General features: G+C 34.7%; 1 protein-coding gene across 1 annotated transcript in view; it reads right to left on the minus strand.

The window, feature by feature from the left end:
* The window catches only part of Malt1 (MALT1 paracaspase), a 58972-nt gene that overhangs the window by 32936 nt on the left and 9507 nt on the right, over positions 1 to 16529 (minus strand). The window contains exons 3-7 of the mRNA XM_026393194.2: positions 8793 to 8914; positions 4774 to 4933; positions 3973 to 4151; positions 2624 to 2720; positions 1867 to 1899 (exon numbers count right to left, since the gene is read on the minus strand). Of these exons, the coding sequence (XP_026248979.1) occupies positions 1867 to 1899; positions 2624 to 2720; positions 3973 to 4151; positions 4774 to 4933; positions 8793 to 8914 (591 nt within the window). The remainder of the gene's footprint in view (positions 1 to 1866; positions 1900 to 2623; positions 2721 to 3972; positions 4152 to 4773; positions 4934 to 8792; positions 8915 to 16529) is intronic.

The following is a 16529-nucleotide window of genomic DNA, read 5'->3' on the forward strand; positions in this document are numbered from 1 at the left end:
CGGCTCAAGAACAGTTAAAATATTCCAAGCAAATGTCCATGTCAATATAGCCACTATTTCTAAAATTCTTCAAAAAATTTTATGAAGGTAAAAACTAACATTAACAATACATTGCAAATGTTATACTATTCATAAAGTGTTATGCAGAAATTTTATTATTATATGTGGCATAAATCAATCTAAGAGTGGTATGAAGCAGTGCGTGGGGTGTGGAAAATTTCTTCTGCCTTCAGTCTTAGACTACACTCATTTCCAGTAGTTATGTCAGCACATTCTTAGCAAGGCTGTTTGTCATACAGTTAGGTGCTTTGGGCATATTCTGCATTCCATTGTGGGGGACCCTTCCTCTGGCCTCCTAAGTGATTGTTTAAAATCTGTACATGTGCATTACTGCTGCAGTTTTAACACAGGACAGATTCCATGCCACCCAAACCCCTAGACTTCACCTATTCAACCTCTGCCCCTTGTCCTAATCAAACATTTTAACAAAATACACAAAATGAAATAGAGGACATTATATTTTGTAGGTTAAAAAAGATATAACATGGGATACTGTTCACAATATGTATCAATTAACCAACTATAAAATATCTCATCTTTATAGGCTCTTTAGAAAAAATTGGATCTAACTTTTCATTCTGAAATTTTTGGATCAACTTCACCACTAGACTTTCATCTCTACGTGTTCTGAATAGAGCTGTCTGAAAAAAACAAATTTTTGTATTTTTTTGCCACTGAAAAACATTACTTGAGAAATTGTGCAGGTATAGAAGCAGCATGGCAGGGTGATAATCACATGCATCACCATGAAGCCAAATGACAGTGCTCTCTTTTTATTTATTTTCACAGTGGTCAGGTATCCAATATTAGGGTGTTTAAAAGAAAATATGCAATTAGGCAAAAAGGAGTTAGAGAGATGTTTGATGAGTAAATCTTCACATGGCTCTCTCACCTAGGGTTAACAGATCATGGATTAGAACTCCCTTATGTGAGAAAATTCTTATTTATTACCATGTACCAGGATAAAAACAATAGTTACAGTATTTTAAAGTGATATGATATGAAAGACAGGAGATATGAAAGACAAGAAAACCAGAAAACATGATTTAACATTATTTTCTTACTTTATCCAAGTAGAACCCAAGATTATGTAGTAGTCTGAAGAGGCAGCAAGTGAAAAAATACTTTGCTATCCACAGACATAATTTTACAAATCAATGTGACAGCACACTAAGGGAAGGTATCTAAGTTTTAATATTTACTCTTTACTCATTACAATTTAAGTATAATGTTTGGCTAATTAAAATATATTAGAAGTTTGTGTTGAAATAGATTTTCCATTTTTTACATATTATGGAACAGGTGACTATAATCTATAGATTTATAGCTTAAAAAATTCTTGTATTATTTTCAGAATATTTACTATTTGATTAAAACATGTAATAAAAAACAAATCTCCTGTTCTGAAACTACATTTGCATTTGGGGGGCATCTTATAAAGGCTAACAAAATAATCTAAACAAATATTCATGACAATATAGCTACATATTATACAAATTTTTGTATAATAAAAATCAACATTAAGGATTAATCACAAATGTTCATTATTTAAAACAAGTTATGCAGGAGCTTTGTTATATACAACAGAAAATCAACTTAAGACTAATAATTTCAGAATTTCGGTTTAATAGCATCTGTGGCAATTCATAAAACTTCAATGACTAACATACATTATTCTTCAATCAAAATAATTTCTTAGAGCTAGTATTTTTTCCATCACTGCACTCAGTAAGCTAGAGCACTTCACCAGTCCCCAGAGCAACCAGCATGCAAGAGCCTTGGTCTTGAACCAAAGAATTACACTACCTTCAGTGCACTCCACTGCCTCATCTGTTCTTCCTTGTTTCAGAGAAAACAAATTTGAATATATTATATTTCATGATCTTATGAAGGGCAGCCATCAAGCAAAGAGATAAATAGCACAAAAACATGTGGGCACACCAACCCATGCATCACCATCATCTACTACTAACAACAGGATCACACACATAGTAAGCTTCAATAGCATAAACTCCCCAATTATGCTGTTCATAGTGGGGATTGTTGAGTAATAATTATGTTTTCCTTTATGAGTCTGTGATGATTACTTTTTAAAATGTTTTATTAAAAATCTTTTTCTGGGCTGGGGTTGTGGCTAAGAGGTAGAGAGCTTGCCTAGCATGCATGAGGCATTGGATTTGATCCTCAGTAACACATAAAGTAAAATAAAGACCTTACAACTAGAACTAAAAAGTAAGTATTTAAAAAAATCTTTTTCTATCAAATCAAGTTTTTTTTGTATGTAAAGCTTTAAAGAATATGTTTTTTTGCCATGAATGTTTAAAATAAACTAAAACTTTTCAAGAAAATTAAAATTACCTAAATGGCTTTTGTTTGGATTCATTTTGCTTTTTGTATGTGACTCTAGATATGAATTTAGTGTGCATTCTCTCAAATTCTATATAAACAATATAACTCCTGACATCAAACACACTGTTAAATAGTATGGGGTTAAAATGTAGAATTTCTTTTGCATAAATGTTTCAGTTTATATAGCTTATATTATATGAGTAATACAGCTTACCTATGATGACATCTACCTTCTTGCTATCCTGACTGTCTCGATCATTATAAACATGACACCAGTAGGTTCCTTGATGTTCTAAATCCACATAGGGCACCTGTATCAATATCAATATTAGAACACATTTTAATGTACTGTTACATTCATTTCCATTAGAATATATTTATGGAACTTACACCGATACCATTTTTAATTGGCTATTCTTTCTATTTACATGTAGTTATTTACCTCTCAGAGGTTAACAATTTAGGAATAATTATTAAAATAATAATTTACTTACATATTGGTTTTCCCCAAGTGCAGGATTAAATATCAGATACTAAATTTATAACCACATTTGTCAACACTTTATATTTTACCTTCTTATACTAACATTAGGAGGAAATCCTTGATTTTACAATGTAATGTTAGAATGTGCAAGTATTAAAAGTTCATTAGAGTAAAACTGAACCTCAAGTCATTATATGTCATAATAACCAAGGTACATAATTTTACATAGTTTCGTAACTGCAATATTATATACATAAATGTCCTATGTAAGTCTTAATTTGGCTTATGATATCAATTAGCTAAAAAATTATTCATTAGCAAAATAAAGCTTTATTTGAGAAAGTTATCTTATTTAAGTTAAATACATTTTAGCACTGTATGTAAAGTTTTAATATTTGGTAAGGAAAATTTATTCTTATCATCCCTTCTTTTAATTTATTCTACATACATTTCTGGTAATAGCTTCTATTTCCTATTACAGGGAGAATCTTGCTCTGGGTTATACAGTACAGTGGGTTATAATTATGTAACTTTTATCAATTAATTAAACTTAACTTTCATGATATCCTTTTATTTATCTATAAAATAAGGGCAATGAAATAATATATTACCCCTAAGATCTCTTCCAGTTCTAAAATATAATAGTAAAGAGTAAATTATATAAATTTGTACATTTATAAAAATGTACCTCTTAAAATGAATTCAAAACAGCCTTGTAAAATATGAATTTCTATGTTGCAAAACTGTCAACCACAATTTACTTTCTTACTCAGTTCTAAAATATACTTACTTTATCAAGTCTCCTTAGAATATATTGAAATAATGTCAAAACCAAGATGTTGTATTTGAGCATTATAAACATTGTTGGTAATGATTATATAATTTTTTGGTTAACATAGATACAGCCCTTATTATGAAATGAAATAAAGTCAGCAGAACCAATTAATTTTAAATCAAAAGGGACTTGAAATAAAAATATTGAAAACATTCAAGCACCTTGAAGAATATGAGTTTTAGTGTTCACTTTTCATTTTAACTCTACCATTTATTTCCCCAAACCCCCCAAATCAACTACCTACCATGTATAGCTTTTTTGTCTCATGTGGTAATGGTGATTCATTTTTGAACCACTGGTAGTGAGGAATAGGGCTTCCAATAGCAACACACTGTAAAACCAATGTGCTTCCTAGCATTAGCTTTTGGGACTTTGGTTCAACACAAATTTGCAACCTGGATTCAGACAAGCTATCCGGACTTCCTTAAATTAAAAGAAAAAAATCTCTAGGTTAAAAATAAAAAACACATTTTTCCTATAATTAAAAAAATACATAAATCCAAGCTCACTATTCAGTTTTTACAATCTTTAAAAACATTTGCCAAATTAAGTTTCACAAAACTATAGTATTATCAGAAACATTAAGAGATGTTCTGAGGATAAGCAAGTGCTATGACAAGTAAGTTTAGAATATTCTGAATTAAGCAAAGTTAACAGGCAGGTAATGGGAAGAAAATAAGCTTGAGATGGAGATGCTGTGCATGAAGGCAGAGTAATAGGTAATGGAAACTGCAGGGTAGAGGAGCTCAGCAACAGGGACCAGACTGAGAAGATTCTGTGTTATCTTAGAAGATGGCGTGAGCATGCAAGTGTGCATATGCACGAACACACACACACACACACACACACACACACACACACACACACACCCACCACAAGAAAGATGATTAAACCACATGGGGTCAAATCTTAGTGACTAGTGACAATGTATTAGACAAAGTATGTATGTGAGCTTTTGTTACTATTTTGACACTTTGAAGTTCTTTTAAAGTAAAAAGAGTTAAGGCAATTCATCAATCAATATTAAACTTCTTTTGTCACTTACTCCGGAAGCTTTCTGTTACTTCTGTCACATCACAAACATCCAGCTGTGACCACTGGCTGAATTCAAAGGTAAGATTATTATTAACACGACAGACATAAAAGCCTGCATCTTTTACATGCACAGTGTTAAAAATAAGTTCTGATGCATTTCCATATGGAATCTGTGAAGGAATAAGGGAATGTAAGTGTATATTCATCAAAAAGGCATCTTAAAATATATGACATAATTCATGATACAAATTTGGTAATTTTCCCCCTCCAAGTTCTGAAATATTAAAAAAAAACAAATAATAGCATTTGGAGTTATTTGGGACTTGAGTTAATAGAAATCAAGAGCCTTTTTAAAAAAAATCATTAAAAGGAGTGAGATGTCCTCCAAATATCTTCCTGAAACTAATAGAAAAGCTGCTCTTCTATAAAAACAGTTCAAATGTTCAGTACTGAAAGGATTTGCAACTGCAACCTTTGTAAGTTAAGTAGCATATAACATGATAAACATCACTGTGGTGTGGAGAAAACACAATTAGACCTGGCTATAACTTTCAGACCAAATGAGCTGTGAATACATGGACACATTATTTCACCTCATCTACAAAATTCTGTAAGAGGATAATCTTCTTTAACAAACCATATCCAGCTGGGCAGAAAAGGGTTATGGAAAGCATGTAAGTGATGGAAGGGATGGCCATCCAGGGTCTCCTGAGTTCTTCTGCCTGGGCTCTGTCAGTGTATTAAGGTTTCTTTCACCTTTGCTGCTCCCAGCAATTCATCAACTCCACCCAACTTGGGCACACTGCCAAGGGGCTTCCTCAAGTGCTGCCTCATTGTGTTACAGCAGCCCCTTGCAAGGTTATTTCAAGGAGGCTGCAACTCTTCCTTTCCATACTCCAACCAACTCAACTCTCAGTACAAGAGCAAGAGCATTTCACTGAAAATGGAACTACTGGGATGAGAGGCTGTACTTAGCATGGCCTGACAATCCTTTTATGTTACCCTGCTAAGCCTGCTTTCCCATTAGATGATTCAGTAAACTTTCAAATCTCTTGCAATCCTACTTCTCTCAGGCATTGAATACAGAGAGAAATTCTTTCCTCTTGCTGCCACTGAATCACAAACCCACCTATCAGTGCCCATGCCTATTTATAACTGCCCTCTTCCTTCCTGTTCAGATGGAAGATGCATCTTTCTAACAAAGACTGCTTGGGCTAAAGACCTGTGAAGACCCACTTGGCACCTCAAGAGTTAGTGTGAAGATTGTATTAAATGAAAGACATCTGGGATTAAACAGAAGCAGAAAAAAGTCTTCTCATATGTCCCTTTTCTGACTAAAAGAAGAAAATTCTGGGAAATGAGGCTGCCATAAATTCCCTCCTAGGGTAACCTCTGCTCCTTGGAAGGTGACCAGAGTAAACCTACTATAAATCCCCTCTCCAGTTTTATGGCTATGAAGAACAGGAAAAGACTCAGCACCACTCAAAGATTATAAAAAACTTTCCTACTCCCCTTATTCTTCTAGAAATTCTTTGTTATTTTCCACAGAAGTTTATATGCAACTTAGGTATTTAACCAGTTAGCAAGTAACTTCTTTGTAGATTCCTGCATACATATGAATAACCTCCTTCTCTTGCTATTTGCAGGTTCCCATCACTGGAGGCAGAGCAAACACTTTTCTTTTCCAAAAATCCCATCCCCTCTGATTTTGCTCCTGCAATGCATCTATTTCTCCCATTTACTCTATCACTCTCCCAAACACACTCTAGTACCTTCTACCTTAAGTCAAAAAACAAACCTGCCTTGACTCCACATGCCTCCTCCAGGAAGTACTGAAGAAGCTGGCCACCCTTTCTTCTTGAAATACTTTATTTTTTATTTTTCCTGGTTTCTTTACTGGTTCATCCTTTAATACTGAACTCTCAATGTTATCTATCACCAGATATCCAAACTGCCTAGCTGATTCACTTGGATGTATAATAGACATTTCAAATTTAACATGTCTAAAGTCAAATCCTTGATGTTTCTCCCTAAATCTATTGCAGTCTTCTCAACACCTCAGCATAAATATGTCCCAGATGCTCAAGTGTAAAACCTAGTCACCATCCTCTACCTTTCTTCCTTCTTCCTCATGTTCCACATCCTAGCTATCAGCTGACCAACTCTATCCAAAATACAAGCTGAAATACCCTGGGATCCATCTCTACTGCTTTACCCAACTCCATACTAGGGTTATTTCTTTTCCAGCACAGTCAGTAGATACCTGGTCTTCTTGATGTTCTTTGTTTCCTTCAAATGTTTTTGTGTTAAAAACATAAATCCTCCCATACTACTTATCTCGCTTAAAACCTTTTGTGGCTTCTCACTTTATGCTTATTTTCTTACCACATGCTTATTTTCTCCTAGCTCTGAACTCAAAGAAATGATCACATTTGCTTACCATCCCCTCCCCCCGAAATGGGCAGGGACCTTGCATTTCACTGCTCCATTGTCATGCCTTCAAATGTGACCTGGCACAAAACAGGTGCTCCACAAATACTTAAGTGGATATCTCCTAAGATAGACCGAGGAACATAAGAGTGGTCTGGTAAAACTTGACTTGTTAGAATTTTCAAATCCACTACAGGGCTGAGGATGTAGCTTAGCGGTAGAGCATTTGCTTAGCACATATGAGGTCCTCGGTTTCATCCCAACAGGATACACAAAAAAGTCTTTTCTAAAATCCACTTTAGCTCTTCATATCTAAGATGTACTCCACAACCACTACATTTACACCTTTCTCCAATCAGGAAAAACCTTAAAAATGTAGGCTTAATGCAGTAGGGTTTTTCTATTACTTATCTTGCAAAAGGTGTTTATTCAAATAAAAGCAACTTTGCAATAGAAAAAAAATGGTAAAAATACCTTTCACTACTATGTTCCAACAGCCAAGGCACATATTTAATTCTTTTAACTCCTGATGGTAGGAGTTCATGTGGTGAATAACAGTAGTCAGGGTTCCAACACAGACCTGTCTAGCTCCAAAACCTACATGTAATCTTTTTACTACATTCCATAGTTGCTCTACTTTACCTATGAAGGGATGGAAATAATAAAAAAAATGATATAAAACCACAAACTTTTTCTATGGTTTAAGGTGATTTCATGTAAGCAAAGATCATAATCTCATGGCTCTTTTACTTGGTTAAGATTTGCAAATGGAGCCTTGGCATCAAGTTTTAAGGATGTTGAATTTACTGTGACGAACAGGTTGAAAAGAAAATGCATGGAGTTTCAAGGTATAATGTTGGAGAAAAGTGGGTGAAGGAGAGGCAGTGAAACAGAAAAGCCCACAAAAGTGGATATACATGGGACAACTAGACAGAAATCCCTAATGGCAGGGTGGGTCAAAAAATTTCAAGAAAAGATAATTCTAATATGTGATTTTAAATTACTTATTGAGAGGTGCAGGCATCTAATCCTTCTACAAGTGGAATAAATGCCCCACTCTGTGAACCTTAATTTTACTTAAGAATGGACAGGACCAGGGGTATGGCTCAGTGACAGAGTGCTTGCCCAGCATGTGCAAAGACCTGGGTTCAATTCCCAGCAAAAAAAGAAGGTCTATATCTTCTAAAATAGCATAGTTCTGTAGAATTTTTCAAATAATAACATTGCATTAACTTTTCATCTAGCCTTCAAAGACTTTTAGCTAAGAATTGTGGTTGAAATATAATCTGTTGTAAAGAAATTGGAAGATATGTTAAAATGTACCAGTGATGGTTCCTATCTGCTAACACTGTTGCCCTGAGTAATCCCTATTTCCCACAATTTTTATAGTGGAAAACTGATTTCATTATTACTTACATTGTTTTGGCAATTTTGGAATTATGTTACCATAATAAAGATTTTTGAATACTTCATTAATAATATTAACAATATCTATCAGACTCTTAGCCAAATTCCTAAAATTGCAGTTAGGACAAATATATTAATTAATTTTCAATCTTTTTCTCTTCTTGAAGAAATTAAAACACTTAAAAAAATTACCTCTTTATTCATTTTGAACCATTGGTATTGTACAAAAGGATGTCCAGTTGCCCGGCAACAGAGTTTCACAAACTGTCCAGCCAAGACTGCCTTTGATTCTGGGTTTACAGTGATCTTTAATCCTTAAGAAAAAAAAAAGTTGTGTAAATAAAGTCACAAAAGATGGGTTCTCCTTGTATATGTCTGAAACCCAAAAAGGAAATATTTTGAAAATAACCTGTATATTAATCTTTGTCATAAATGTGTTTATTCAAATAAAAGTAACTTGCTTCTACATTAGTTTATGAGGTTGTGAGCTGTAGGCTTTGTAGAATCTTGAGGAAAGAAACTTACCTGCAAAAGACATTGATTTAATCTATTTCCACATGACTGGAAGAGAATTACATTTCTTCAATTCTTAGACATGTTTTCCCTACATTCTAATACTTCTGAAATCAGGATGCGCTTCACAGCAGACACTTGCCAGGCAACAGTATACTGTAGTTCTCAGGGCCTGTTCATGCAAATACCTGGTCCAAAATGCTCACATGGCTGGGATTTCAACTGAGTTAGGTGCACTATTAGTAAAATAAGAATTAAATTTAAATGTCTGCTGTGGGGTCTCAATGTGTCACCTAAAATTTGTGTGGTGGAAATAGTCCTCCAGACAACAGTGTTGGGAGGAGGGCCAGTGGGAGAGGTTTAGATCATGTGGGCTCCATCCTCACGAATGGATTACTACACTATAAAAAGAGCTCTCAGGAGTGAGTTCACTCTCTTGCTTTTCTGCTATGTAAAGACACAATAGCCATGCTTGCCATTCTACCTTGTGTCATGTGAAGCTAAAGCAAGAAGGCCCTCATCACATATCCATGCCTTGATCTTAAACTTTCAGCCTCTAGAAATGGAAAAGTAAACTTTGTTCTTTAGAAATTACCCAGTCTGGCTGGGTGTGGTGGCACATGCCTGTAATCCCAGTGCTCAGGAGGCTGAGGCAGGAGGATCACTAGTTTGAGGTCAGTCTCAGCAACTCAACAAGGCCCTAAGCAACTTAGTGAGAATTTGTCTCAAAATAAAAAATAAAAAATGCTGGGGATGTGGCTCAGTGATTAAGCATCCCTGGATTCAATCCTGGGTTAAAAAAAAAAGGGAAAAGTAATTTCCCAGTCTGTGGCATTCTATTTAGTAGAACAAAACAGATTAAGTAAGATGATAGCATAAAAATGTCATGAAATGATCATATTATGACTTAGCACTGATATGAAACCTAAGCTTTGGGGTAATCTATTTGCAGCAATAGATAACTGACATTACAAAAACCTCCAAATTTAGGAAGTTTTATATTTGCCAAGATTATAATTCATAAAACTTGGTTAACTTATTTTCAGGAAGAAGAAAAGATCATTAAAACTTCCTGATCCTACTTGTTTTCTCACTTATCCTGAATGTGATCTCAAAACTGTTTTTTTTTTTCCCTCTACAACCCACTAATCCAAAGTAACAAAATAAGATTACAAGTAATGAGGAGAGATTAGAAATAACAGCAACCTTAAGATATCAGAGGTACTAAGCTTTTATAAAAAAAAAACTGCTTAAAAGTAAAATGTGAAACCATACCAGAAAGATACCAAATATAAACAAAACTTGAGTAAATATTTATTGCATACCTAGTACAATTGATGATCTGGAGAAATCCTAGATAGTCTTTAGCAAATTAGTACAATTTCTCAAAAGAAAAAAAATTAAAGCTCTTGACAGGGGAGAGACTTCAGTTTCATTAATCATTTATATTGAGGATGAATGAAGTTCAGAATTTTTCTGATATCTGTGACACATATTGGTGGGAAAGTCACAAAACTATATTTTATTTATTTATTTTTAAATATTTATTTTTCAGCTTTCGGTGGACACAACATCTTTGTTTGTATGTGGTGCTGAGGATCGAACCCGGGCCGCACGCATGCCAGGCGAGCGAGCTACCGCTTGAGCCATGTCCCCAGCCCCAACAAAACTACATTTTAATGCCTCCACATTTATCATTATCTACTTGGGAAGTCTTACAGCACAACTTTAAAATGTAGATATTCTGATTTTCCAGGTTTAGGTATGATAAGAAGGGGAGACAGTTACAACAATGATGAAAAGGAAAAAAATAAATCTGAAAAATATAGCTTTGATTAAACTGGCTTTAAATATGGATGGCCTCAGTACCTCCAGACACAATCAGACTGCCCCGCCAGTTCCTGCAGGTTTCCAACGGGAAAGGTTGCAGCCTACCATCATCTGGCCAGTTACTCAGGATTAAAACTTGGAGCAGTTATCCTTGAATGCCTCCTCCTCATTCGTCATCCTGCACTTGCAATCTGTATGCAAGCCCTGTCCATTAAGCTTTTCCATATCTCACCATCTTTCAGTACCCCAATCTTTTTTTTTTTTTGTACCAGGGGTTGAACCTAGGGGCTCTTAACCTCTGAGCCACATCCCCAGTCCTTTTTTCTATTTTATTTAGAGACAGGGTCTTGCTGAGTTGCTTAGGAAGTTGATAAGTTGCTAAAGCTGGCAAAAAAAGTACCTCCTCCTACCTCAGCCTCGAAAACCACTAGGATTAAAGGCGTGTCCACCACACCTGGCTCAAGTGCCTCAATCTTAATCCAAGCTGCTGTTAGCTATGGAGTGATAATAAGCCTGTTCACTTATTTTCTTACTTCCAACCAACAGTCCAAATATCTATTAAAACATAAATTAATTCAAAATCACTCCTGTAATTAAAACCCTCGAGTGCCCTCCCACTATACTTGGAATAAAATTCCAACTCCTTACCACAGTTCACAAAGCCCCACATGAGCTTTTCTCAATCATTCAGGTCTCTTACTAAAATGTTAGCAGCTTCTCTGGGAAACATCTCTAAATTAGCTACCTTTCCACCCCAAGTTCCCTATTACCTGAAATACCCATTCTTGCTGCCTGTCTAACCTATTAAAATAAAAACTCTGTGAGAGCAAGGACCATGTTTGTCTTAATCACCAGTTTACTCCACACCTAGAGTAGTGCAGCACCTGTTAAACATAGTGGTACAGTGGGGTTCAACATGCAGTTGTTAAGTGAATGTGCAGAATAATAAAAATTATTGTAGCAGTAATTTACTGGCTGTTTAATATGCACCAATATTTTTATCATTACCCTCCCAAATAACTATAAAATGTAGATATGAATTATATCTATGTTGCAATAAAAAGAAGTAATTTGCAGAAGATCACACAAATTATTTCTTTTTCCTTGTAAAAAAAGGCAGAACCAGGATGTGAATCTGTACTTTTTCCAGTGATTGTCAATGTATTCTCCACAGTAATCTCATCTTTGCCCCAATAAGTCTTTCTTACTGAAGACAGTGTTAGGCAAAGCAACTCTGTACCATAATACTGCTTACAAATTTACCATGGCATGTATTCTCTGTAATTATATAAAAAGACAAGAGACAATAACTACAGAAATTAAAAGGCTTTCTTCCTAGAGAGTCTTACAATGGAATAAATGACTTTACTGGAAGAGAATCACATGGCATAGATGTTCTAAAGGCATCTTTCCTTTGTGTGGGACACAAAATTAAATGATTTCTAAAGAAGATTCCAATTCAGTTTGTAAACTGGCCCTATACCAAAAATTTTAGTACAGTCTAGTCTTTAACAACAAATAAATATATTTTGTTGTTATGTATATACACATACAGATATATGTATACATATATGTATGTGTGTGTATATATATAAATAAATAAACCCTATCACTTATTGCTTCAAAGACTGAGAATTTATAGGCAAAATGAGATTTGGAAACTGGCCCCAGTGAGTAGTAAAGCAAAGAAGTTGCAACACCTCCCATTTAAACCACACACATTTCCTTCCTCCCACGATGCCTTGTATGACAGGGAACCATGGTCAACCCTTAACCACCCCTGTGCAGCGCCAACTAGTCAGAAGGTGCTGAACAAAGGTAAGGAAAGAATCTGGCACCATGCTATGTAGGATGTAGCAAGGTATACAACTGAAAGTTCTATTTTAAATGGTGAATGCACAGTTTCCTGGCAAACAAGCATATTTTCAGATAACATCTGCAAAGAAGTCAAGAGAAGTTACTTGATTTCCTGTAAGCCTGGGAGAATGTGACTAGATATGATGGAACTAAGGATTGTGCTTTACAAACATACACACACACACATACACACACACACATATTATATTAAGCAATAAAACAAAGTTAAAATATTGCTAGAATTACAAAAAAGGTAAATTAGGACGATTCTTGGTTTGAAAAAAGGATTCATCATAGGTTCACTTTAAGTTATTTTCACAATTCATGTAAATATTGATGTAATTTACAAACACCCTTTCCAGAAACAGATCTATTGAATGTGTTTAAATACATCTACTTTCAGAGGCCATGAACAACAACAACAAAAAACCCATCAGCTTCCAACTAAAACATTTTCTCAAAGTTACTCTAAAAATTTCTAAGCTATCACAGCAAACTATCAATGTACCCTACAGCATTCCAGAATAAACACCCCTCCTCTTCCTGTAAGGTAACATCTCCCCTTTTATACAACCAGTGCATGCCCACGAGTGTCCTTCTTACATGTCAATTTGCATCTATGAGGCTAAATCTAGTCTCCCACATCCATCCCTTGTTGTGCTGCAGGGCCCAAGACTGAACACTCCACACCCAGAAACACATTCTTTCAGACCTCACTTAATACTCCCTTTCCATCTCTATTTTTTAATCTTATTCCCATCCATACTATCTCTATATTTTTTCACTTGTTGTTATTTTCTTTTTCAGGAATAATTGCCAATTTTCTGGATCCATGAAATAAGCAAAGACCCTTATAAATAAGAAATAGCATTTAAAACTTTTAAACTTGGTAATAAGAAAAAAAAATTGAAATCCATGGGTCAAAGAGGCACCTGAGGTAATAATCCATAACTAAGTTTCTCAAATGACCTAGAATTTTCTAGCATTTTGAAAATGGTACTTGATTCAGCAGACCTAGTTTTTAATCTTACTTTTGTCAATAACTAACTGTGACTTTGGCCAAACTATAACTTCCAGAAGTCTCATTTTCCACATAAGTATTTGCTGGTTAAGATTAAATGTTCACACTTCACTGAGGTATGAAGATAAAATTGAAGTTCAGGTATTTTGGACACCAAAGAATACTGTTCAGTAGTCTCTGCACTTATCTTTGAGATCATTTGACAATAAAAATAGATATAAAACATAATGAGTATGCTACAAAGAATTCAAGAATAAAAGTGATATGAAATCAAAGAAAGGGGTGGGGGCAAATGGAAAAGATGCTCCTGAAATCATGTGCTGTGTCTGATAGGTATCCTCAATGAAGCATCTTTTATATGAAGAATGAAATAAAAACAGTAATATCACAAAACCAGGGTAAGAAACTTAGAATTCATCCTAATGAAACCCACATATACAATGTTAATTATCTTTAAATGTCCTCACATTTCCAGCCCCTGTTCTACCAATTGCAGGTAAGTATCTTACTTCCTTAGGTAATTGTTTCATGATCTACATAAATATAATTGATCGAGCTTATAAGTCTGTGCTCAAAATGTTTTCACTTAGAATAAAAGAAGCAAAAATATCTTGAATTGCATATCTAAATTTATCTACATCTTCCAAGACTATATATGCCACTATTGTTGCTTTGGGATCAGAGTCTTTGACCCTTAAATACAATAGAGATCTGAAATAAGATCTCTGGTTAAAAACAATTTTAGCACATTTGATTACCTCCTTGTCCAATTCCCAAAGGAATAAAAATAGAGAAACACTATGAGTGCTGGAAACCAGGAATGGATACCAGCCACACAAAAACACAAAACAATTTCTCCAACATATAGTTCAAGCAAGACTGAGAGGAAGCTGGCCAACTACCTGCTGTGGAAAAGTGCAGTGAGAGAGAAAGCAGAAGGGAGGAACTTTAGTCTGGACTTCAGAAAATGTATTAGGTGCCAGAGCCTAAAGACAGCAAGAATTTCAGGATGAGTTCACACCTAAAGACAGCAAGAATTTCAGGATGAGTTCACACTCACCTAAGACTTTACATTAAACGGCCACTGAAGCTGGCTCCAAATCACAGGGATTATTCAGCTAGAGATGGAGGAACACTCACAACTTTAGCTACTTCTGGGCTACCAAATATATAAAGGAAATTTGGCCAGTGTCTTAAAAGACATATCAAATACTACAGTTATCTCTCAAGGTTATTTCACATTATTGTTTCATACCAATTGGAATGAAATATAGCAAACTAAAGTTCTTTCTGTCAGAATATACCTAGAATTTCCCCTCCTCCTTGCATTTGGACTTGCAAAGACCTGTTCTAAGGCTCACAGCGTCTTTGAAAGAATTCATATTATTAACCCTAACCAGATCCCTATCAGAGCCCCTAACATCAGAGAAAAATCATCTGACCCCTATCAGAGAAAAATCATTAGACTTTCTGTGGAATAAGGACTAATATCATCCTGTGAAATGATATTAACTACAAAATACAGAGAAAACATTAGAATATTTGTTAGTTTTTACTAAGATTCAAGAATATAGTACACTGAAAAGGAAAACTAGAGATTAGATAAACTTATTTTACATATACTTATTTTTACAGTTGTCCTGGCTATGATGTTTGCCTCCCCTACTAAACTATGACCTTCAATAGGTAGAAACTATTATTTAATTCAGCTCTGAATTCACAATACTTGATGTCTGAGATAGCAAAGTATTGGAATACAGTAAAGGTTTACTTAATGAATGAGCAAAGTCACAAATTGAGGTGATTCTATCGGAGCTTGCAATCTTCTCTTTCTAAAAATATTTTTGATGTTGATGGACCTTTATTTTATTCATTCATTTAAATGAGGTGCTGAGAATCAAACCCAGTGCCTGACACATGCCAGGCAAGCACTCTACTGCCGCAGCGGCACTCTACCACTGAGCCACAAACCCAACCTCAGAGCTTGCATTCTTAATGTAATTATAAGAGTTTTTATTTTTGATAGCATTGATATTAAAATTCTTCTTTATAAATCTTACATTTCTTTATTCTAATACCTATAGTGTAAATTTTAGATTACTGGGTAGCTATAGATATTAAACTAACAATAGTTTACTGCTTTCCAAAATTACTGAGCTTTATTAAATCCCCAAAATATTTCCTTTTAAATAAATAAATAATATTCAAGTAACAACCAATTTTATTGATACCATGTGGTTAATACAACAAAAACCTTCACAGAAACAGCATACAAGTGGTAATATAAAAACTGTTTTCCTATTTCCTACAAAATAGCCCTATGGAATGATCTTGTAAAAACCTGTTTGCCACATATCAGAACAACCTGAACAGGGCACACTGACAGGAGAGTGCTCTTATTATTTGGAGAAAAGCACAAAGAGCAAAACTGGATTTTTAAAAGGAAGATTACTGATGTTTACTAGGGAGGCACTTTACCAGTTGCTGGCTTGTCAAAGGTCAAAATATAAAATATTATTTAAAAAATTCAGGCAGATCATTACATATCAATAAACTTATGACTCAATTTCAGTGAAGCCTGGTTTCACATACAGAAAACTTTAATTGGGAACCATAGATTTCAATGTCAGTGACTGCACCACAAATTTAAGAGATGTGTTTGGCCCCTGTCACTGTCTAGAAACAATTCAACACATCATTACTCCATG

The sequence above is a fragment of the Urocitellus parryii genome, chromosome 13 (genome assembly GCF_045843805.1).
Source record: "Urocitellus parryii isolate mUroPar1 chromosome 13, mUroPar1.hap1, whole genome shotgun sequence".
NCBI lineage: Eukaryota > Metazoa > Chordata > Mammalia > Rodentia > Sciuridae > Urocitellus > Urocitellus parryii.